This window comes from Pezoporus occidentalis, unplaced genomic scaffold (genome assembly GCF_034315485.1).
Source record: "Pezoporus occidentalis ecotype Australia unplaced genomic scaffold, CSIRO_AGI_Poc_V1 ctg202, whole genome shotgun sequence".
NCBI lineage: Eukaryota > Metazoa > Chordata > Aves > Psittaciformes > Psittacidae > Pezoporus > Pezoporus occidentalis.
In genome coordinates this window covers 464,820-487,493 of record NW_026913879.1, presented here as the reverse complement: position 1 = coordinate 487,493, position 22,674 = coordinate 464,820, and the positions used below count along the sequence as shown (strand labels likewise).

At 45.3% G+C, this 22,674-nt stretch overlaps 3 protein-coding genes across 8 annotated transcripts; 1 reads left to right on the top strand and 2 right to left on the bottom strand.

Moving 5' to 3' along the window:
* CALR3 (calreticulin 3) lies at nt 1–3,720 on the bottom strand. 3 transcript variants are annotated; one of them, XM_062618704.1, is made up of 9 exons: nt 3,653–3,720; nt 3,223–3,324; nt 2,465–2,668; nt 2,171–2,265; nt 1,477–1,686; nt 1,255–1,368; nt 1,021–1,164; nt 581–673; nt 1–468 (listed from the first exon to the last, which is right to left on the bottom strand). In XM_062618704.1, exons 1-9 carry the CDS (start codon nt 3,696–3,698, stop codon nt 301–303), a joined length of 1,176 nt encoding a protein of 391 aa, XP_062474688.1. In that variant the 5' UTR covers nt 3,699–3,720; the 3' UTR covers nt 1–300. The 3 variants fall into 3 exon arrangements, with proteins under 3 accessions (XP_062474688.1, XP_062474686.1, XP_062474687.1); XM_062618702.1 differs by lacking the exon at nt 3,653–3,720 and adding an exon at nt 3,485–3,644; XM_062618703.1 differs by lacking the exons at nt 3,223–3,324; nt 3,653–3,720 and adding an exon at nt 3,485–3,644.
* Nucleotides 3,721–3,919: 199 nt separating this feature from the next.
* On the top strand, nt 3,920–9,308 carry CUNH19orf44 (chromosome unknown C19orf44 homolog). 2 transcript variants are annotated; one of them, XR_009964787.1, is made up of 9 exons: nt 3,920–3,986; nt 4,490–5,107; nt 5,364–5,694; nt 6,026–6,102; nt 6,450–6,921; nt 7,558–7,653; nt 7,775–7,941; nt 8,283–8,441; nt 8,526–9,308. XR_009964787.1 is itself a non-coding variant. In XM_062618700.1 (8 exons), the coding sequence occupies exons 1-8, from the start codon at nt 3,939–3,941 to the stop codon at nt 8,367–8,369; spliced, it is 1,896 nt and encodes a 631-aa protein (XP_062474684.1). In that variant the 5' UTR covers nt 3,920–3,938; the 3' UTR covers nt 8,370–9,308. The 2 variants fall into 2 exon arrangements, 1 of the variants encoding a protein (XP_062474684.1); XM_062618700.1 differs by having other exon boundaries at nt 8,283–9,308.
* Nucleotides 8,861–21,283, bottom strand: CHERP (calcium homeostasis endoplasmic reticulum protein). Of its 3 annotated transcripts, none has more exons than XM_062618698.1 (18): nt 21,153–21,283; nt 20,901–21,074; nt 20,241–20,422; nt 19,475–19,612; nt 19,119–19,270; nt 18,662–18,773; nt 18,221–18,310; nt 17,358–17,592; nt 16,837–17,015; nt 16,030–16,426; nt 13,935–14,173; nt 12,980–13,113; nt 12,612–12,698; nt 12,161–12,310; nt 11,939–12,055; nt 11,432–11,526; nt 10,735–10,920; nt 8,861–9,574 (listed from the first exon to the last, which is right to left on the bottom strand). In XM_062618698.1, the coding sequence occupies exons 1-18, from the start codon at nt 21,175–21,177 to the stop codon at nt 9,570–9,572; spliced, it is 2,697 nt and encodes an 898-aa protein (XP_062474682.1). In that variant the 5' UTR covers nt 21,178–21,283; the 3' UTR covers nt 8,861–9,569. The 3 variants fall into 3 exon arrangements, with proteins under 3 accessions (XP_062474682.1, XP_062474681.1, XP_062474683.1); XM_062618697.1 differs by lacking the exon at nt 8,861–9,574 and adding an exon at nt 9,581–9,987; XM_062618699.1 differs by lacking the exons at nt 8,861–9,574; nt 21,153–21,283 and adding an exon at nt 9,581–9,987 and having other exon boundaries at nt 20,532–21,041.
* Nucleotides 21,284–22,674: the final 1,391 nt, after the last annotated feature.

Genomic DNA, 22,674 nt, shown 5'->3' with positions numbered 1-22,674 from the left:
TCTGTTCCAAAACACAGTGCTTTATTACAGGTGTTTCTAACACATCTTAGCAGTGTAAAGAAAAGCAGTTAGGAAAAAAAGAAAAAAAGAACCTTCTCTATGGATAATTTAACTCTGTTGTATTTTTCATTAAATGGAAACTGGTCACAAAATTCAATGCTAATTTTTTTTAAGAACCCTGTTTTGCTACAACTCCACTGGTGCAGATTTCAACACACGGTTAACAAACATCAAAATCCTTCAGTGAAAACATTCCTAAGTAACTTCAGTGAAAATATATGAACTTTTTTCAAATGCCAATTAAAGCTCTGCCTTGGTGTCAGTGTTCTTCTCTGCTCTGTCCCTTCCAGATTGTGTTTTTCTCTCTAGCTTCTTCTTAAACTGTTGCTCAAAGTACTTTTCTTCTGTAGCCCTTTCTCTCGCCTGCTCTTCCTCAGTCTGCTTTATGTACATTTCCTTTTCAGGACCCTAATATTAAGATGTCATTTTTGGGCACTGACAAGTTCTTGATCAGACCCAACAGGGCATTTTTCAAATGTGGTCATACAGAACAAAAACAGAAACAAGAAGTTTTTGTTACCTTTGTTTCTCCCCATGTTTCATCACCAAAGTCTTCTGCATATTCCTCATCATCTGTTATCAAGAAGTTGTCAAAAATTGTGCCAGCTCTCACCTTTGAAGGAATAAGGAAAAGAAAAAAAGGAATAACTGAGCTGCTTGAAGCTTCAGTTACGGACCTCAAGACAGGTGGAATAAGCCAGACTTCACAGTATTCACACCAATTATTTTAGGCCCCTCACTTACCTGTGGATGATTATCATCCAAAGAATAACTACAACAGAAGATCAGTGTCTTTTACAGGTTTTTCAATTCTGTACACATATTTACATAAAAGTAAGCTAAAGACATAGGTCCCTCAGATCCAAAAGCAACAGATAATGTTTCTATGCAAAGCATAAACAGGTTGGTATATACTCAGTGAAAGAAAAGTTGCTTTATTTTTCACTATAGGCATCTCACCTGCCAGATATCAAGTCCAATGACACTAATATTTTCAAAGCTGTAGATGCTATAGTCTGGTGAATAATTTGGATTGTCAATCTGTGGATGAGGCCAAACTCCTCTATAATTTGGGTTATCAATCTGCCTTGGTTTCCATTCCCCCTAGGATAAACCACATTTTCTGAATAAAGTCAGGCAAATAAAAGTTGCTTAAAGTGTTATATGTAGTCAGGATTACAAAATTATTTATACTCTGTATAGAGGATTCTTGACCCTAGGATAATGCCATTCTCCATTCACAGCATCATCCCAATCTGCAGGTTTCTCAGCACTCATGTCCATGATGTATTCAGGCTCATCCCAATCCTTTAAAAAGATTAAGAAAGCAAAACTAGTGCACAGTTCAACTACATCAAACATGCAGGCAGTAGAAATGAAATCACCCAGCAATGCAGAATAAGGAGAGCAAATTACCTCAGGTTTGACATCGTTTGGATCATCAATTTCGATTCGATCATCCCAGTCCACTGGTTTCTTCACTGCTGGATCATTAATTTTCTTGGGTGGCAAAAAATCTAAATCATCTTCTAAGTTGCCAGATGCAACCATTTCATTATCAATTTTTACTTTGTAAGTCTGATCTGGCCTTATAATCAAAGTATAGAGATGGGTATAGCCATCAACCTGGGTTTTAAAGAATGCAGTTTTTAAAGAAAGAACATTTGTTAAGAACCTTAAATACAGATCTTGGGAATTGCCTCACACCAGACTTATACTCCTAATTTCTAATCGATTTTTCATAAAGAGTAGTAAGAAAAAATACTGCATTCCCAAAGTGTCTACATATCAAAGGAAAGGGCCCTCTCACTAGGAAATGTGGAATTAAAGTTGCAGTTAAAACACTCAGTGATATACAGTTTTTAATAACATGCAGCACCCTTGCAACCCTGTTCCATCCTGTATCAGTAGCAGGTGTTAGAAATGCAATGATTAAATTGCAAACATATTATCAACTAAGAAATATCTGAAGTCCGAAAATCAATATGACGTAAGATACGATGACACTCAAAGGTATTACGTTTGCAATAGTTGCCTTTTGTTTTTTCATCCTCATATCCCTGTAACTTGCTTATTTTAAAGTTTATATATCCTTGAAATGTGTATTTACCTTGCATCTGATCAGTTTCTTGATTGGATGGGGTTTATTCTTGTAATTTAAAATAACATGGACTTTCTTTGTATCAGATCCACAAATATCTGGCCCTACAAAGAGATCACATGCCTTGCATTTCTTAACTTCTTTGCAAGAAAAGACAGAAAATCTCCTTACAGTCACAACGTCCTGATTTCTTTAAGACAGCCTTCCTCTACAATTTTTCCTCCATTTCCACAACCATCTTTAGAAGAACTGCACAACAGCAGTGACAGTATTTTAGTAATGAAGTACTAACTCCAAACTCACCAAACATGATGTAATAATGTGAATCTCCGCTGAGCTTCTTCTGGTCCAAGTTTGAGGGAAAAATCTTAACATACCCCCCACCACAATCTATCTTCTGCTCATGTTTCACTGTGTATTGGATGACCAGAGTCTTCCCTTTGTTACTGAATGGTTTAAATCGTGATGAGATGGCATAAAACTTAGAGTTTTCAGTAGTTTGTAGACCTGCAAAGACACTAGTATAATAATCAAACTTACATTTTTTCCCCATTTGCAAAGAAAAAAAAAATTTATTGCCATGCATGGCACACCTATAAATGCAAATATATAAATATATACAAAGGGGTTGCTCAACCTGGAGAGCAGAAGGCTCCAGGGAGACCTTAGAGCAGCTCCAGTGCCTAAAGGGGCTACAGGAAACCCAGAGAGAGGCTCGGCACAAGGGCCTGTAGGGACAGGCCAAGGGGAATGGCTTGAACCTGCCTGAGGGGAGACTGAGATGAGCTCTTAGGCAGAAGCTCTTCCCTGTGAGGGTGCTGAGGCTCTGGCACAGGGTGCCCAGAGAAGCTGTGGCTGCCCCATTCCTGGCAGTGTTCAAGGCCAGGCTGGACACAGGGCCTTGGAGCAAGCTGCTCCAATGGAAGGGGTCCCTGCCCATGGCAGGGGTTGGAGCGGGAAGAGCTTTAAGGTCCCTTCGAACCCAAACCAGTCTGGGATTCTATGATATCCTTGATTCTAGAGATGGCTCCCATGGCATAGTTTGAATGAAACTCAAATACCTTTATCTAGCACTGGATCTCCATAAAACTTCCCTGCAGTGAGTCTGAACTTCCCAAAGTCTGGTTTGTACTCAGAATTCATCCACCTCTTCTTCCACTTGGCTGTCCCATGCAGTCAGCACCAGCAACAACACAGGAACAGAGTCAGGACGGTAAGGGGCGGAGAAGGCTCCCTCCCCACCAGCTTACACACTCACAGCCGTTATTACCGGCAGCTGCCCCACCGCCCCCTCTACCCTTGAACCCCCTGCCCTCGCCCAACCTCCATCCAGAAACTGCTCCTGGAAATACACCGTGGCCCCGGCAGAGCCCAGTGCAGCCCCGAGGAGCAGGAGCAGGAGCAGGAGCAGGAGCAGCTTCAGCACGGCGATGAACGGCAGTGCCCGCCCGCACCCCCTCAGCGCCGCCGCCATGACCACCACCCTCACACCACAGCGGCCGACAGCTTCGCGCCTCAGCAGCCCCGCCGTTCCCATGGCGGGCTCTGATTGGCAGCGCTCTCCTTAACGTGTTTTAAGCCGGGATAGGATTGGCTTAACGCCCTCGTGAGTGGTAACGAAGTGCATTTCGGGGCTTGTAGTCGGCGCTGTCATGAGCGCAGTATCCCTTCTTGGGATTGGATGGGTATGTCTGCGCAGAGCCAATGAAGGGGCGGTATGTTTGGGTGTCGCGGTCTCTAGCATACGGCCCAGCCGCGGCCTGGCCGCCGTCTCAGGATGGCTGCTGTCGCTCGGGTGCAGCGGGCCCCCGCGGGCGGCGGGCAGGTGAGGCGGCAGCTCCCGGCCCGGCCTCTGCGACCCCCGCGCTCAGTCTGTGCGGGCCTCGGGGCCCGGGTTGATGTGGGAAGGGGCCCGGCTGTGGGGATCGGGAGGGTCTGCTCGGTCGGGGGAGCTGGGCGCGGGACCAGCTCTTTACAAGTACCTGAACGGAGGTTGTAGTGAGGGGAGGTCAGGCTCTGCTCCTAAGTAACGAGTGATGGGACAAGAGGAAACGGGCTCAAGCTGCACCAGGGCAGGTTTAGATGGAGCTGAGGAACAATTCCTGCCCCAGAGGGTGCTCAGGCATTGGAACAGGCTGCCCAGGGCAGGGCTGCAGTCACCGTCCCTGCAGGTGTTCACGCACTGTGGAGACGAGGCCTCAGTGCCATGGGTTGGGGTCTTGAGGTTGGACTTGGTGATCTTAAAGGTCTTTTCCAACCTGGTTGCGTCTGTGATTTTAACTATGCCGCCTGCCTCTGCCTCTGAGGGCTCTTTGCATCCTCTTGCAGAGACACCATGATGATCCCCGAAGGCTCATCACCGCTACCCTCAGCCTCCAGCCTCGCGCCTGTAGCGACTTCTCTGCACTTGACCCAGGGAAAACTGGGAGAGCGCAGCTCTGCCCCAGCAGGCTTGGGCTGCGCAACGAAGGCGCGCATGGAAACCAGTGGTGCCGGATGCCGGGAAGCGCTCTGATGGCTGCAAACAGCCTTGTAGCAAAGAGCCCTCTGGGAAGCGCTTCCCACACACGGTCAAGCTCAGCTCTGAGCAGAGTGGCACAACTGGAGAGCAAAATCATGAATCGAAGAAAACAGCTGGAAGTGCCAGACACTGACTTGGGCCAGAAGCCTTTGGATGAGGAGTCCCTCTCCTCTGCTTCCAGTCACAAACCCAGAGCAAGGGGCAAGAGATACCTAAAGACTCATGCTACTGCTAGTGAATATATGACCCTCCGTAATGCCAACTGTAAGGAAGAGGAAAGCATCCAAAGCCCTAAAAAGAATGTTAGTGTTAAACAACAACTTGGTTTGGATAGTGATGAAGAGGAAATGAAAGAATTGATGGAGTGTTCAAGTGTGAATGAGAATCAGAAGGTTGTTGCAAGTGATTCTAAATGGGGTCCAAAGGTAAATACAGACTTAGCTGGATTATGGATTTTTATTTATGCTTTTATGGGATTGTTTTAATTGGTATGTCACTTTTTATTTAGATAACACCAGGTATAAAATTTTAATTTTGTATTTGTGACTTGCTCATGATCTGATTTAGTTTCAATTCACATTTAAAATTGCTGTTTTTTTACCCATTATAATCTGTTTTCCTTTTTAGTCATCTACACATAATGAAGTAACACATAAATCTCTTTTTCATGTTCTTCAAAAGAGGAAGACTCCAGTTTCATCAGGAATGCCTCCTCCATCTCCCAAGGAAATTTCACTGACAGAGGGATCTAAAGCATCTTCTCTTCACAGCAAATACTCAGAGAGTAGAGCTGGTTCACCACCCAGAAACACGTTGCTACGACATGACGTGAGATCTCTGTCGCTGTCATCTTCCATGAAAGACAGTACTGTAAAGATTACTGTGCCTAGAACAGGCAACACCAAGGAAAGCAAAAAATCCCTGAAAAGTGACAGAAGTGAAATCACTTCATTAGATGACTTGTTTTCACGAGCAGCTGATGCAGAAGATTCAGCTAACAGCAGCTCAGATGGTAAGGTTTCTAACATACTGTCTCAGTAGACTTGGCATGAATTGTACTAACTACTGCTAAATTGACTAATGAGCGTGGGCAAAGACTCACTTTGAAAGGATTTACTGGTGTAATTTTACATAAACCAAGGCTTCACCAAAGGAATTATATTGATCTGTTTCTTTTTTCTTAGTTTTTCAAAACTAAGTTAAAGTTTTAGAGTGATTGCTATTCCATTTTAGTATTACACTTCAAAGTAGGGATGTAGTACTGGTTTCCACTTTCTGGCTTAAGGGAGAGTGTACTGTAATTTTCATGCAAATTCTCCTGACAATATGTCATTTGATTTCAGACTTCAGACTGAATATCCTGAGCCTTGATGATTTGGCACCAAATATCACCAGTGATGCAGCAGAATTAAAGCAGCAAGTAAGCAGGACTTCCCTACTAGCACACATTTCTGCCTTTCCTTGGCGGGTATTCTAGAATAAACACTGCTCTTCTGCTCATGTGGTGAGCTGGGCAGGAAAGGTTAGAGCAAGACTTTACTGAAACCAGACCAAGTTCATGTCTTAGCATCTGCATTTCCTTAATGTGACAGCACTGCACAGCTTGCAAGGTGACACAGAAAAGTGACATTTTACTTTCCTAATAAAGTAGAAACTCTCAGTTACTGACTCTCAGTGATGTGCAGCAGAACAGATGAAGAATAATGGAGGTATGTTCTAGGTTATATTTTCTTGCTTCTCCTAACATACAGCTGGTTTGTGTTACAGGGGACACACATGCAAATTAGTGAGGAATCAAACAGAAAGCCAAAAAAAGACACATTCCTGGTGGAAAAGGACCAGGGTTCTCGTAGAATGACAAGTTCAGTAACTGGTGTGAAGGATCCTTCTGATGAGGATGTTGAAAAAACTCTGACTGAAGCTGGAATCTCTGAGCATTTAAGTGGAGTTTCTGCAGATTTCCCTAGACAGAAACAGGATTATCTTGATCATGATGACAGAACTATTAATTCAGAGTATTCTGAAGACTTTGAAAGGTCTCCATCCACAACAGACAGGGAATCTGTAGCAAAAATGTCAGAGGAACATTCGGAGAGCTGCACATCATCTGGAAAACACCCATCTTCAGCATCATCACCTCGACTTGCCAGAGCGCAGCAGGAGCAGGTACACAGAGTGACTGTCAGAGAAACTGCAGTTCAGACAACGGATCCTCTGTTCACCTACTGCTGGCCAAAGGGTAGGTTCACAAGATATTGCCCAATTCAGGCTTTACATTTGTAGGTTTTATATGCCTTGGTAAGAGTTCTTGGATTCAGTACTAGCTGCCCCCAGCTGACATGAACTTAAACACTTCCTAAAGCCCGATGCTTGAATCTGCTATCTGTAGAAAAGATGGGGATTTGACAACAGATTAATGAACTTGGAACCAGTTTTTGCTATGAAAGAAACCAAACCAAACCCAACAGAAACTCTGGGTGGATGAGCTGGTTTTAGCAACAGAACTCACAATAGCCTGAAGAACATTCATAGATTGAATTCAGCATTTTGATTGTATCTTTACTATGGTAAGCAATACTGCTGTGTTGTTACTGAACTGATTGTCCCTTGCAGAGTTCTCTTCTGCACTCTATTTACTCCTTGGGAGAGCACTGCAGCCCCATTCTCAGGAGGCAGCTGTGCCTTTGGCTGGTTCTGTGGGGCAGCTGGGGGGATTCTAGAACTATTTTAGAATTTATTTTTTGCTGACAGAATTCCCTGTTAGGCTCTGTGGCAGTTCTACAGCAGCTGATGGCCCAAGAGACTTCTGAAGATGAACCAAGTTCTAGTGCTAAACCTCCAATCCCCAGTAATTGTGATTTTATCCAATACACAGCAAACACCTCGGCCGTACTTGACCCACCTGTAGGAAACAGTTACGTCGATCCCATACCTATTGTCAGTCACGTCATCAGCATGGATGCAGTAGAAGGTACTGAAAACCGTATTTCTTACTATTATTTTACTGTATTTTATGCATTTAACCTCTACTTATTCAGCCCTTACTATTGACTGTACATATCACTAACGTGTACATGCTCCATGTCTTGCAGCCTTGACAGCATACAGCCCGTCAGCCCTTGCTTTAAACACCATGTTGAAACAGCACTTGATGCTGACTCAGCAGTTTGTAGAGAACATTCATCACCTTCACATATCCCTTGTGGAGTCATTAGAGAATGAGAAGTTCCACTACCATACCCTGGAAGAGGCTAAAGAGGTATTTGTGATAGACCAGTCAGTGCTTCTAGTATTTGCAGCAGATTTTCTTCGCATACTATTAATCAGATAAAATTCTTTCATAGAAGAATACTACTATAATTCCCGTACCTATATTACCCACAAATTAGCAGTTTATGTAATAAAAAAAAGACTGAAGGCTTAGTAGAGGCCACCATTTTGAAAAGCAGCTTTTCAGGTGCAGCATTTAGCTGTCCTCAGCTGAATGAGGATCTTCCTAATGCAGCAACAGAAGGGTCAATTTCTGCTGCTAGTATAGAAAAGTGCAGGGATCTCGACATGAAGATCTAATAAGAAGCTGTTGGGTTTTGTTTTTTGCAGTACATCAAGAATCACAAATCCCCACCTCTAACACTTGAACAAGCACGTGAAGAAGTTCAGAAAGCACAGGAGGAAAAACTACTTTGATTCTTCAGATATGAAGTAAAATTTGTATTTACAGATCTCCAGCTGCCACAAGAAACCCTTCCAACTCACACAGTTAGTACAAAGCCTGCCAGAGCTTGCTTTAGATGTTACTGTACATAAGTTATTTTCATGGATCTGATTTTTTTACTCATGTAGGTGATACAGGGACAGGCAGGAACCTTCAGCCAGACTATGTCAGAGTTCACCAAAACCAAGTGCCCACTTCTCTCCAAAGGGAGTGGGGTAAGTCTGATAGCACAGCATGCATTTTATCCTGTGATCATGGTAGAAGTGAAAGTCTGTACTACAGCACCCAAGGAATAGGAGCATAGTAGAAAAATACCATATCCTGACTTTAGTGCCATACTTAAACAGTGTTTCTATAGAATTAGCCTTGTCAGATTACTCCAAGACCAAACACACACAATGTGAAGACAAATTCAATACAAGGCAGGCTTATAGCCAATGGACTAGGAATCCACTGACTGAAATACGAGCCACCAATTTATTTTTATTTAATAAAAAAAAAGTGTTTATTGGAAGGCAAAACAAAATTCACAAGTTGGTAACACAGAGGTGGTGTGTGCTGATTCACAGACAGTTACAGTTCCACAACTACAGTAGATCTAGAACAAATGGGTATTTCACCATATTAACTGAATGATTTCAAGAGGGTTTCTGCTATACAAACAAAAGACTCTGGAAGAGGTTACCACCACGCAGACCTCTGGAGTGGAAGTGCAGTGTAAGGGCCTAACACCTTCAACTGGTGGTCTCTGGAAACAGTTACAAAATAGTTGGGTTTTTTTTCCTCTCATGTCAATTAAAGGAAGGTTCCAAGAACATTTTATTGTCAGAAACTTGCAGAGCAGAGAAAATGGATTCTCTTCTATTGAGCTACTTGGCTTTTATTAAAGAGTATATACAAAAATATAAAAAGCTTAAAGAATGTCTTCCGTTACAAAGCATTGACCATCCCTTAGAGCACAGTTAACCCTTGTGTTCTGAGCAGAGTTGTGACTGCAGCAGCTGGTGTGTAGGGGCGTTAAGTTGGGTGGTAGGTTCTAACAAGCTCGCACAGTGCTCATAGGTCACCTGTACTGGAACTAGATGCTTCATTCCCCAGTTAGACATTAGGATACACTGCTCAGCATCAGTCTGACTTGATCCCAAGGCAGCACCCCTCCACTTCAAATAGAATTAACCTTTTGAGAGAAATAAACATACATTATGGAACTAGAGAACATACAACCACATCAGATAATGTCTGTATTCCACAGGAATGAATGAACCACAATCCTACACCAGGGACCTGCGCTGGGCTTTAATTCTAGTATAAAATGGGGAGCTAATTAAAAAATTTTGCAAAATAAATGGAAATTCTTTTACTTGCTAGACATGTCATAGGAACGAGTGGCCTTATCCAAACACTCAGCAAGTGTTGAAATACATGTCATAGCTTTCCATTTGTCACCATAGTTTTAAAAGTAATTCATTTGTCACTTCCTCCAGACTTTAATCCGGATTTATACAAGTTTAATGTCTTGTAGAAGATGCAAGACATCTTTCTTCAGAGAGTCTTATTCGGGTGGTGGAGGATCTTGCGTTTCACGCTTCACTGCAACAATAGGGAAAAGAGTTCTTATGCATTCTGCAGTTACCTAAGCTCTCCGAAATGTTTCATGGAATGAGGGCTCTGTTAGTAAGGATTTTTTCCTTTTGGGCTTGCTTTGTACCCATTTTATTACACAGGGCTACTGCAGCCATAAGCAGAAGTGACTTTTCATTTAGCATGCCAATTGCTTTCCTTTTAGTCACTGGCAAGTGTAGTTCCAGTAACAGACTGCAAAAATCCAGCACTTGGGCCATTGTCTCCATCTCTGAACCCTTCCTGCCCTACAGTGGGTTTATTGCTGGTTTTGGCTTTAGCAGAGCACAGTGCTAATGGGAGAAAACTCAAGAGTTGGGTTGGGCCAAAAGCCTGGTCTGAACAGTAAGCCTGGTCTAACTATTCTGACCACAAAGCCCTTTCTGCTCTGGCAGCCATCCCTCCTGGGGCACAGCTCCCTCCACTGCCTCTGCCATTGCTCCTGGGGTCTGAAGGGGAACATTCAAAGGTGCAGGCTCCTGGGGCTGTATCAGGATGGGGCTTACACAGAACAGGCTCATTAATGAACAGTTAGAACTTACACCACCATTGCTGAAAAGTTAATCAGAGTCTATGTCTACTTACCTTTATTGTACCCACTGCCTTAGAAAGAATTAAGAGTTACTCATCTTTGGATTGGGGATTACAGGCTACAGTCAACAGGATAAAAGCACTATCAAGTCCAGAGAGTTTTTCAACTTAGAAACAATCACTTACATTCATCTCGGGCCTTCATGCGAGCGATAAATGAGTAACTTTTATTTCTTCGGTAGTTTTCGTAAGGGTCGTCTAATGCAACTCCCACTCCTTTGTATTGATCCCATTTATCTCTGATATCCCCTCCTTTAATTGGATCCTGAATTCCTTGTTCCTTGGCTCCCAATCCACCAGATCCACTCCATCCTGCCCAAAGGACACAACATTGAAATCCTGTAATTACTAGAATTCGGAAGACAGACAGACAGACACTTCGGAAACAACAAAAGGGAGTATCAATTCGATGTAGCAGGATGGTAACGGAGAGCCTGAAACAACGTAAGAACTGTCCCATTTGTTTCAAAAGCACTGAACACCAGCACTATCCCTAAACACTTTTAAGAGGGCAAGGGAGGAGGCAGTGTGAAGCCAAGCTGCTGGTCAACCCCTGAGCTGCACTCACAGGGAGATGGAACACCTTGGGTAGCAAGTTCTAGCTGATGCCAAACTCAGGTCCTTGTCTTCCAGATCCTTTGCAGAAAGGCAACTATCACCACTGCTCCATGTTCCATATACTTGCATCTCTGAATATCCTCATGCTGAGTTTGGAATGCCAAGGGATAATTCCTTATGAACATGCATTAATTAACTGTATCCATGAGTGTGGTGCCTGGTTTTGTTTCCTGGATTGTGTTAAGAGTCCAGAACAGGACCTTACCCATTTTCACTAGCATTTGATGGCCTTTATTTTCTTCTCCAAGTCTTGATTCTGGAATAGTAGGCCCAGAACTGGAGCCCAAACCAGCAGAAGAACTAAGAAAATAAAAAGAACAAATTAAGAACAAGCGATACTGTTCTGACCCAAAGCAGGGTCACTTATATTCAATACTAACACCCAGCAAGCTGTTCTTTTATAAAGATTGTGGTGTTAGAAAGGTGTCAGAATCACCCTACCTGTGTCTTGCTACAAGTGAAATCAAACACTAGAGTATTCCTAGCAGAGAGTACTCAGAGGATTTCTCCTGCTCCCCATGAAGGCATATAAAGCCACCACAACAGAGTAACATTCTCTCTGTAAGCACGTAAATTGTTTCTATATCTGCTTTCAATCTTCTTTTCTACTATTTGCCGAAAGCTCGTTACACTCAGCTTAGGAGAAAGAATCTCCCTTGGTACTTCTCCAAACAACCCAGGTAAACCAGGACATCAACAAGCAAAAGCTTACGGAGGAGTGGGGCTGCGAGACCGGGACCGGCGCCGCCTTCCAGGCGAGTACGACTTCGACCTCGACCGGGACCGTGACCGCGAGCGGCTGTGAGAGGAGCGGGACCTGCTCCGGCTCCTGGAACAAGCGAGCACAGTACAAGTTACCCCAGCAACATCCAACCCCGAGGGCTGGGGTTCGTCCACCCCTCCAGTTGCCAAGGGCTGGCCCGCTGTACTCTACCTGGACTGCGAGCGGGAATAGGATCGGGATCGAGAGCAGGAGCGAGAGCGTGACCTTGAATAGGAGCCAGATGACTTTGAAGATCGGGAATTGGACCGGGAGGACGAGCGACCGCGGCTTTTAGACCGACTGCGAGACCGAGATGGCCCACTGCCCAGATAAAAGCAGAGAAACCCCAGTGAAACTCCTCCGAGAAGCACATGAAATTCAGACACACTCGTGATCCAATTTACGTGACACACAAGCACTGGATTTCTGCAGGCAACCCAATGAAAACTTGAGTGTGGCAAAAACCATTTTCTGCAGATTAGCCAGAAATTCCAGCAAGCTGAAGCTCAGTTATTCCATCAGCATGTTACTGAACAGACTTTCCCCTCTGCATTTAACCCCAGATATTCCTAGCACCTTCCAAGCAAACAGCATGCAGAAGGCAGCAGATGGAATCTCTCACCTATTTCTCTTCTCCTGACCTTTCCTCCGCCTCGCTCTCATTTTAGCTCGGAAGAATTCGTACAGTCCATTCTGCTCCCAGCCTTCACTGCAACAGATCAACCACAGAACCGACATCTGTCAAATTCTGCTTCCATCAACAGAGACGTTCAGGATGTCCGCTGGGTTTTGTAGGGAACAAAGGGCCTGGGCAAAAAGGTCTCACAAATCTCAATGAGATCAAACAGTGTGTGCAGGTTACAACACGAGCACGCATTTCAGCATTAGAAGAACCAAGACACAGGCGAAGGGAGAGAGAGGCACTCCGTGGTTTGAGACAGCTTCTTAGGGCATTTTCCTTACCATATTGTTAGCTACACCTACTCTTACCTGTTTCTAGGCCTGTCATGAGATGGTGGACTATAAAATGCCTCAACCGCAGCCAGTAGTCTCTCACTGGGGGGCATTGGGGGTGGAAGACGTATATCTTTAGGATCTAAAGGTTTATACTCATGATCTTCAAGCTGCCGGAAACAAAACAAATTACATTTGTGTCATGTGTCATGGGGTGGCTACCTGAAGAGAGAAATACAGATTTAACTGTGTAGGGACCTCACATTTCACTACTGGGATAAAAACTGGTCCAGACATAAGGATTGTGCAGGTGACCCAATGCTTTCTCGTGCTATTGCTACCATTTTGGGTTCTACAAGCAAAGCCAGCACTGCCCAGGTCGCTGCATTAACTGGATCACCAGGTAGCTAAAACGCAGATCTCATCTGTCCACCTTTGTGTAACAGTGGCTGGCTGGAAGCCTGGCAAAAGCTGAGAGTAACATGAAGTTGGGGATGGAAGAGACTCACTTGTTCATCCCAAACACAGAACACAAACATGTATATCCCTGAAGATGCTGGCACAGATGATTTCCTCTATCGTTCTTTGCATGTATAACACAAGTATTGCAAAAATCTTTGTAAGAAAGAACTCCGAATACCAAAAACTAGTACACAGTAGCCACGTCAGAAATGCAAAGTCCCTCTGGCCATGAAAGTCAGCAGGGATTTCTACTTTCTAAAAACAGGGATAAGATTTTCAAGGGTAAATTAAGTCTTTCACATACATGAGCTCAACCAGCTTTCACTGGCACACAACACTGGAAAACATTACAATTTTCTCTACCTTCTCCCTTAGCTCCTGCCCTTGTAACCCCTACAAGAACTCTGGCTAATGGGTGCTGGATGGAAGGATTTGAAATGATAAATGTCCACATTAAACTGTCCCTAATACTGACCACAGGATTTTGATCTTTTAATCCCAGTAGTCAGGACCCATTGCAAGCACTTACTTTTACAAGTGGAGCCATCAGTCCAGCAGGAAGATCAAAGTAGGGAACATTTGGCACCAGACTGGGATCATCGTGGTTCATGTGCGGGGGGCCCTGTCGCCGCATGTGAGGAGGCTGCCCATTAAAGCCATGAGGGGGAGGCCCGAAATCAGGGTGCTGCGGCCCTCCCCAGGGAGGATGCTCGCTGATTCCAGGATGAGGCAATCTGTGACCAGGATGATGATGAGGAGGTCCGATTTCTGCAGAGGGAGGATTAAAACACTTTATTTTGCTATAGGGAAAGGAAGGCAATCAGAGATGTACTTCAATTAGTGCATTCAGCCTAAAAAAGACCCTTAGCAGATCCAGAAAAGCAGCAGAACTGCAGAACTAGAGGCAACACAGCTACATCTGTCAGTATCTTGCAGTGCATCTCCCTCCCTGGCCACAGCTACCGCTCTTGAGACAACAGGATACTTGAATCCTAAGCCACTGCTCACTTAGGGACATACTGTGGTCAGAAAGTACCACAAGAAAGATATGCTCAAGAACAAAAGGTTTCAGATGCAGCAGGGCAGCTACTGGTGGGATCTTTTTCTGAAGCCAAAATACACAATCGGGGCTTAGCATGGACCCATAGTTCTATCTTTATGCCAGATCAATACACAAACCCAAATAAGTATGGCAGGAATTAACTCACATGAGTAGGTGACAAGAAAATACTTTGTTTAAAGAGGCATTTCAAGCAGAGGCAGAGATAACACCCTGTTAAACCAGAGATGTCCCTGATGGACAAACCATTTGCCGTGAGCGCCAGGATACCCTGCTGAGCTCCCTGCACTACACAGAGAGAAATGCAAGACTGAAAATCAACACCCTCTGCAGCAGGCCTAACAGTTTTCCCAGGAAAAGCCATTACAGCCACTGCCCAATCTTCAGTCAGCACTGTGTGACTCCTCTTCATTAGAACTTGAGCACAGTCCGTGCTGCCATTGCTTCACTGCTCTCCTCATTTTACACATGTGTGTTAATACATCCCCTCCTCCAACAAATTCCCATGAAACAATGATGGTTTGGATCACCACCACAATCCAAACCAGAGCATCTTTTTCTGAGCTTCCATGTTAGCTGGCTCAGGATAAGAAAAGCTGTTCTCCCTACTCAGGACCACAACTCTTCAAACAAACAAACCAAAGGAACAATCTCTACTGAAGAAGTTAATCACGGTAAGCTCTAATCCACTGCTTTTTCCATGTTTTTTGTACTTGGGGAAATGAGAATCTTTTAAGCTTACAACAGCAACTCCTACATAGAAACAGAATTGCTCTTTAAGTGGCTTATACAGAACCACAGCGATCTTTAGCCTTTACATTGATGAGGATCATTCTGGAATAACCATAACTTCTGCATGTGAAACAGAAACTACATCAGGGCAGAACTACACTGGACTTCACAAGGAAGCCCACTACCAACTCAGAGCCACCCAGCCCAGGCAAGCAGTGTCCTGACTATGCTTTACAACCCCATGTTCCAGCAAGAGAGCAAACCAAACAAGGGAGGAGGACTGGAGCTAAGGACTGGTTTTACTGCCACTACCAAGTCACACAATGTTAAAGCAGATAATCGGAGCTTTTCAGTGAAAATAAAGAGAAAATAAAAGAAGGGCACAGAATGTATGCACAAAAACAACTGTCCCCAGCCTGTCCTCCCTCTTGACTTCCTGAAGAGCCCTCACCTGTGGCCTCATGTGCAGGAGACTGAATTTACAAGCAAATGTTGCTTGAGCTTACTTTTTGGTATAGGGAACTTGAGCTTACTAATTTGAAAGTGGAACAGTCACAAAAGGGGAGCCGGCAGAGATGCTAACTTGAGTTTGAACTACAGGTTCTAGTTATCTGCATCCATTAGGGAAGGAAGACTCAAAAAGCAAGGAAGCATCCAACTCTTATTTCCTACCAAGTTGTTAGCAATGGCTTCCCAAACCCCCAAACTCAGCATTTCTCAGGAAAACCACAACAGTCCACCAAGGATAAGCTGTCACCCCAAAGCACTGAATAATTTCGTAACGGCAATCAGCATCACAAGGTAAGAAAACCTGGCCTGGTACACACTTTACCTTGAGGAAAATCCCCCTGGGGGTAATCAAAACGATGAGGATAAGGAGGTCTTTCAAAGGGATGGCGAGGTGGAAAATCATCCTGCATGAAGCGAGGTGGAAAGCGGTTGAAATTATGCGGATGCGGGGGCTGGTTGAATTGGGGATGTTGCTGATGTGGAGGAAATGGGCCTCTGAAGTGAGGTGGCCGCTGCATTCGAAATGGAGGTTCCCTTTGACCCCCACCCCATGGAGGTTGTTCATGCTGGTTGTTCCACGGGGCTTCAAACTGGTTGTTCCAAGAAGGATCGGGCTGGTTGTTCCAAGGTGTCTCTCGCTGATTGTTCCAGCCTTGATCTCTCTGCTCGTTCCACATTCCTTCATGGTTGTTATTCCACGGAGGACAATGAGGTGGTCCCTGGTGGGGAAGCAAAGAAGCCTGGTCATCAGGCTACAAAAATTAGGGTGGCAAGAAAAAACAATCCCCCCCTTTTAAATAATAAATACAAATAAATACAGCCTGTAGGCAACACACATAAGTGAAGGAACTTGCTGTCTGAACAACCACAGCTTCAGCAAAGAGACAGGAAAAGACCAAACTGTTACTGAACCAAACAGTTCCATACTCAGGACAGTAATTCTTGTTCTGCCTGTTCAAAGGGAAAGTGTGACGGCTGACAAAGTGAAGTACAATTTATACTTCGCCTTTAACTGAGCTCAGAATGAGAAAGGCTGGCATTTGAATCTGGATTTGTAACTTCCAAAGCCTAGACTCTCACTCTGAACCTCCGCCACCCTTTGGCCTTGTTTCAGAACTACGTTTCTTACCTGTTGTTGACCCCACGGTGCAACAGGGTGAGGCTGGTCAAACCAGGGTGGTTTATTTGGAGGAATCTGATCATGAGATCCTGGGCCACGTGGTCCACCAGAGGCAGGATCCTGCACTCCAGACCCTGATGTGTCATATTCTGTAGAACCAGCTAAAGGCAGCTGAGATTTAACATCATCTGAAACAAATTGGAGACTATTATAAGCACCTGGGTCATGTGCAGCTAATAAGACACCAGCACACCTACAACAGGCTCCATGTGAATTCTGCTGGATGTGTAAGCATTCCACAAAAATCTAGTACTGGAAGAGAGGATTTCTGATCCATTTAACATCTGTGGCTCTGGTTCTTTTATATTCAAGAAGACTGCACCAGCCTCAAGCCTCCAAACAGTTTCAGGCTTTTGCCTGACCCAAACCAGCACAGCACCTCAGTACTACAGAAGGAGCAAGAAAGAATAATACTCTTCCCATGTTGCCACCCACCAACTTCTGCACAGGTCTCCAGAACAGGTCAGTACCTGCTTGTGTAACTGGAGCAGATGATGGTGCCGAGGTTGGTGCTGCTGCAGAGGCTTGAGGCGGGGGGGTCGATTTCACCTCATTCTCCAGTGGTGGTATTTGTATTTGTTGCTGCTGCTGCTGCGTTAAACTGTTCACAAACTCTTCGTGTTGAGTTTTCAGGTTCTGGATCTGCTGTTGGAAGGCTACTTGTACAGGCTGTACAACTGTCGCATATTCAGTGATCAAATTAGCCTGATGAGATCAAGTAAGGAGGAACAAGTTACCACCACAAACCAGTTATCCCACCTGCTCATTCACAGTCTCCTACATTGGCCTCCATCACCTCTCCCAGGAAACACAAGGGAATGCAGGATAATCAGGCAGAAGACCCTAATCACACCACGTAACTCTGTGACGATTTCCAGACTACTCTCTGCAGGCTGGAATCCACCATCTACACTAGTGCCTCACTTGCAAATACAGCTAACATCAACAACATTCATAATTAATGCTAAAAACTAATAGTTCCTGCTGTCACAACAATTTTTATGCTTAGTGCATCCGACTGGAAGCTGTGGTTTCTTTAGTTTCCTTTTAACCATTCATTTCCATAACAAGAGAACACACTGTCAAGATGTACATGACTGTAGCAGTGAGAAATGCAAGCAGACTTTCTGGGACAGCACTAGCAGACGGGTTATTGAATGTTTGATATAACAGAGTTATATTTTACATTGTTTTTGTAATCCCTTGTAAATTACTTCAAGGGGAGGGGGGAGAAGGATTAACATTTACCTTTCAAAAAGGAAAGGAAAACACTTCCTAAATTTGTTTTCAAAACAGCTCCATAAATAAGGAAAGGGTTACTTTTGTGGCTAACCTGGTACTGGCCAAGTCCAAGAGCCGGGCTCTGTAACTGCTGAATAATTGACTCATCAAAGTACCCATTTTTCTCCCATAGCTGAAGAAGCTGCAGAAATTCAAGAGTGAAAGGTTTTTAGAAATGCTGAACAATACAAGAAAAATGTAGGCACAGCACTTTTACGTCTCTAGCTTTGTCAAAAGCCCTAAGATATCAGCACTTGTCTCTGAACCACTGAAGATTCAGATGCATTCATCATTATGATAACTTCTAAATAAAGCCTAGGTGCTTTTAAGTTCTAATTTAAACATGAATTAAAGCACATGCTCTAACAGACTTTATGAAGACCATCAGGCTAGAAGAATCTCAGGGGTCCTCTTTCACCCTTGTATTTGTGAATTTGCCTAGCACCAACCTAACCAAGCAAAGCATATGGTTAAACCAAACCCAGATACTCACCCTGGCAATTTTCTGTTGCTTATCCTCCTCCACCGCTAGGAAACTTGTACAATAAATAGGCACTACAACCTTCTGCAAAGCAGCCAGGAGATCTCGTGCTTGCTTCCGCTGGCTTCAAAAAAGGAATGGGAAGAGAAGAGTTACTGCCTTTCACTGTAACCCTCAGAGCATCGTAACACTGAATTTGTCTCAGTTCCTGCTGTAATAAAAGTAGCAGACTCATAAAATAGAGAGGTCTCTCCTTTACATTTTTACTGTAAAGTCTTGTCTGGAGGAAAAATACACACACAAAAGCTGAATTCCATTATTAAGCACTAGGTCTTTGTGCCAGCTATGGACATCTTAAAACAGCTGCTAAAATGAAATATAAATAGTGACTAGTCAAACTACCAACCTAACAGAGAGTTTCACCAGATTCATCACAACAGCGAACTGAAACCCACAATCTGAGTCTTACCAGTGGTGCAGTACATCATTGATTAAATAGATGAGATGTAACCGAAGCTCAAAGTGAGCCCCTTCTGCCGTGATGCGATTCCGCAGGTGCCCAGCCATCAGTTCGCAGTGTGCAGGAGACTTGGCATTACTGAACATCCAGTTCTTGCCAGCCTTTGAAAAGCACATGTAAATACTGTAAGTTAATCGAATGCAGTCATATCATACAGACCTCCTAGAACTCTGCAATAAGGGAAGTTTTCAAGGAACAGCTGTAATCTCACTGACCACCCAACACAACAATGAACAACACAACCTCTAAATTCATGTTACACTTCATCCACAACCACAGTGACTGTTCAGACGTAGGTCACTTACCGAGATTGCATCTTTTGTACAAGTGTCAATTATTGGCTGCAACAAGTTGTCAAATTCGTTCATATCTAACTGGGTTTCCTCCAGAACTTTCTGCATTTGTTGCTCAATTGCAAGAGCTACTGCTGATGTGACTTGTTCCTGAAACAAAAAGTAGGATAAAGTAAGACAGAATTATCTCCCATCCAGTATGCTTTTCAAGAACTGTGCTGCTGTGTCACTGTCCTCTTAGCCACATGTAGCTAAGCTCAAAGACAACCATAAATGTGTCAGTTATTTGGTTTTAAGAAATAAAGACTCTCCTCGTTCTTCAGAAAAAGTCCAGTTCATTTCCACCCTGTAGTTTTAACAGCAGAACATCTCCTGCAAAAACCTGTTAGTACAAAGCATGCAGTCCCCTCCTACCCCTCATCAGCATCCACCTTAGAATATGCCGAGCTGGAACATCCTGCTGTTCCCAGCAACCTGCAGCATTAAGCAAAGATTAAAGCAGTCACCATTGATTCCACTTTGCAAACCCAACAAGGTTTTCTGTACAGCAAATAAACTGCTTTAATCAAAGATGGATCTTGCTAGTACATAAGACAGATCTGTTCCAAGGAGACGATGGCAGCTGCCACACAACAAAAATAAGCAAAGCAATGCTCCTTCTCCTCCCCAAACACATGAAGCAGCCACCACTAATCAGAAGGAAACCTTCCTTTCCCCCTTTGCTCCTCATTTCTACAGCCACTGGCAGTCCTGGACGGAGTGCTTCTCTTCAACCAACCTGTCTCATCGCAAGGAGATGCTGCTCCTGCTGCTGCAGGTTCCACTGGCTCTGCTGAATAAGCTCCTCCACGGAAGGAGTGCCCTGAGGAGCTGGGATAGGTGCAGCCGGTGGGAGAGATGGCTGTGGCAGCGGCTGGATCTGCGCGGTGGCCTCGATATCTTGACTTTGCTTGCACAACACTATCAGACAAAGTAAACTTGTAAAGCAACCCTCGCAGAGAAACCTGCTACCACCAGCCCACGTGAAAACCGCGACGGTTCCCAAACAGACCCTTGCTCTTTACGTAACTGCTTAAGGCAAAATAAGAACCGTGCAGTTGAGGGTGGACAGTGCAGGAGCGTCAGCAACTCCTCGGGCGCTGCGAGGGGAACGACTCCAACACACGAGCAGCCCCCGGCGCTGCTGCGCTGAACACCCGGGTCTCGAGGGCCCTGCGGGCGCTGAACTCTCCGCGCAGCCGGGGCCCGCGGCCGGCCAGGCCCGCAGCGCAGGCGGGGGGTGCCGGGCGCCGCGAGCAGGGCTCAGCCAACCGCCCTCACGGCGCTCAGAGGACGGGACGCGGCCGCGAGGCACAGCGAGGCCGGGGAGGGCACAAAGCGGCTCCACCGGCCGGGACCGGGCACCGGGGGAGCCGAGCCCGCCGCGGCCCCCACTCACGCTGCTGCTGCTCCAGGGCCAGCTTGTACTTGTAGTAACCGTAGAAGTCGCCCCCGAAGAGGAAGGAGAATTTGGGGTTCTCCTTCTGCTTCTCCATCGTCATCTTCTCGAACTCGGGCCCGTTCCGCGCCACGAACTGCGCCAGCTTGTCGATGACATTCCGCAGCTCCTGGTCTGTGGGGACACAGCTCCGTCAGCCCCCGCCGCGGCCCCGTTCCCCTCCCCGCGCCCCCACCCCGGGACCGCGCTCACCGTCGGGCGGCAGCGGCATCTCCATGGCTGCGGGACAACGGGGCGCCGCCGGACCGCCACCGCCGCTAGGCCGCACCGGCCGGAAGTGTCGCGAAGCGCCAGGCGGTACGCGCTTTACGGCCCCGGCGCTATGGAAACGGCGCGGCGCGGTGCCGTGAGGCGCACGTACGGCCGTTCCCCCCCACACACACAGGGGCGGCCGCGGCGGGAGGAGCCGCTCAGGCCGCGGGCATTAAACGTGTCCTTTACGCCGAGGGAAAGCCCATTGCAGCCGTATTTAAGCCTTCAACAACGATAGACCAAAGGACGGGTGGCTGCGCCACCTGCACATCCACATAACGCGACCGCATCCTCCAGCCGCCCCTCAGCGTTTTACCTGCTTATCCCCCCGAGCACAAAGAATCAAGGAGGTCCTTGAAAAGACCTTGAAGGCCGCTGCTAAAAAAGACACCGTGGTTAGAAAAACAAAACCTTCCCTTTATTTACATTGCACCTTTTTCACAAAGAGGTTCGTCTGCAAAAACGCTACATCAGAAACGCGGGGTCGAACAAGAGCGGAAACAAAAAGTGTCACTGAGGATCAGGAATCGTGACCAGCGCCGTTGTTACAAATCACCGTCCACCTACAAAGCTGTCGCCTCAGTTTTAGTTAGCACTAAAACCACAAGCGTTTTACCAGGTGCTAAAGACTCTCTCAGCACTACTGGGTATTAAAGCAGAACCGGTGAGGGAAATGGTGTGAAGATGTCTCGAATGAGCACCAAGTACTTACAACAGCAAACCCAGAAGGAGAAGGGAGACATCGGTTTCTTTCACACTGGCATTTCTACAACTGTCCAGGTTGGGAAGAATTTCGCACTTTTGCAATGTATTTACACGTACGTTAGGGATTCATCATGGAAATGAAACCATTTCTAATGATACAGACCGGTGACTAGTGTCCTAGATACGGCATCCAAGTCATGGCAGTTTCAAGCCTAAGGAACCATCTGGTAATGGATCACACTGGTACAACACGACATTAATCTGATTCCTCACGAGACATCCATTACCACCACTATTTGGCACTCCCAAAGCTTCCTGCAAGTGAAACACCCAAACCGACCCCCTTCACCTTGACTTAATAACACGGTCATTATACACCACTGTCTAGATAGACCCTTTTTATTCCAGTGTTTCTATACTTTCTAGACCTATGTACAGAGTTAAATACGACATTAATTTACAAACCATGTTAAAACCATTCCACCTTGCCATACAAAATCTCACAGCGGGCCAGGATTAAAAGATATATCACAACATATCAGAATGTTATCAGAAACTTCCTTCACCTGGATGTGGGCAGTATTGCTTAAGGACTTGGACTGAGGTACGCAGCAAAACCACCTCTTGTAACCCATTCACATAACTGTTTTAATTACATGTTCCTCTACCCAAAATGATCCCTGTTGACCACAGACCTGGACTAGAAGAGCGTGCACCCTGTCAGGCAAGCTCCAGGGAAGATTCACTCTCCAGGCCT

Excerpts from the sequence above, each read along its gene's own strand:
- CHERP (XM_062618697.1), bottom strand. The coding sequence starts at position 21,177 with ATGGAGATGCCGCTGCCGCCCGACG. Across the intron at positions 21,075-21,152 it reads GATGCCGCTGCCGCCCGACG|ACCAGGAGCTGCGGAATGTC; the intron begins GTGAGCGCGGTC and ends GTGTCCCCACAG. Across the intron at positions 16,427-16,836 it reads CACCGTGGGGTCAACAACAG|GGACCACCTCATTGTCCTCC; the intron begins GTAAGAAACGTA and ends CTTCCCCACCAG.
- CUNH19orf44 (XM_062618700.1), top strand. The coding sequence starts at position 3,939 with ATGGCTGCTGTCGCTCGGGTGCAGCGGGCCCCCGCGGGCGGCGGGCAG. Across the intron at positions 5,108-5,363 it reads ATTCTAAATGGGGTCCAAAG|AGGAAGACTCCAGTTTCATC; the intron begins GTAAATACAGAC and ends GTTCTTCAAAAG. Across the intron at positions 7,942-8,282 it reads CCCTGGAAGAGGCTAAAGAG|TACATCAAGAATCACAAATC; the intron begins GTATTTGTGATA and ends TGTTTTTTGCAG.
- CALR3 (XM_062618702.1), bottom strand. The coding sequence starts at position 3,635 with ATGGCGGCGGCGCTGAGGGGGTGCGGGCGGGCACTGCCGTTCATCGCC. Across the intron at positions 674-1,020 it reads TTGGACTTGATATCTGGCAG|GTGAGAGCTGGCACAATTTT; the intron begins GTGAGATGCCTA and ends ATTCCTTCAAAG. Across the intron at positions 469-580 it reads AAACATGGGGAGAAACAAAG|GGTCCTGAAAAGGAAATGTA; the intron begins GTAACAAAAACT and ends TCTTAATATTAG.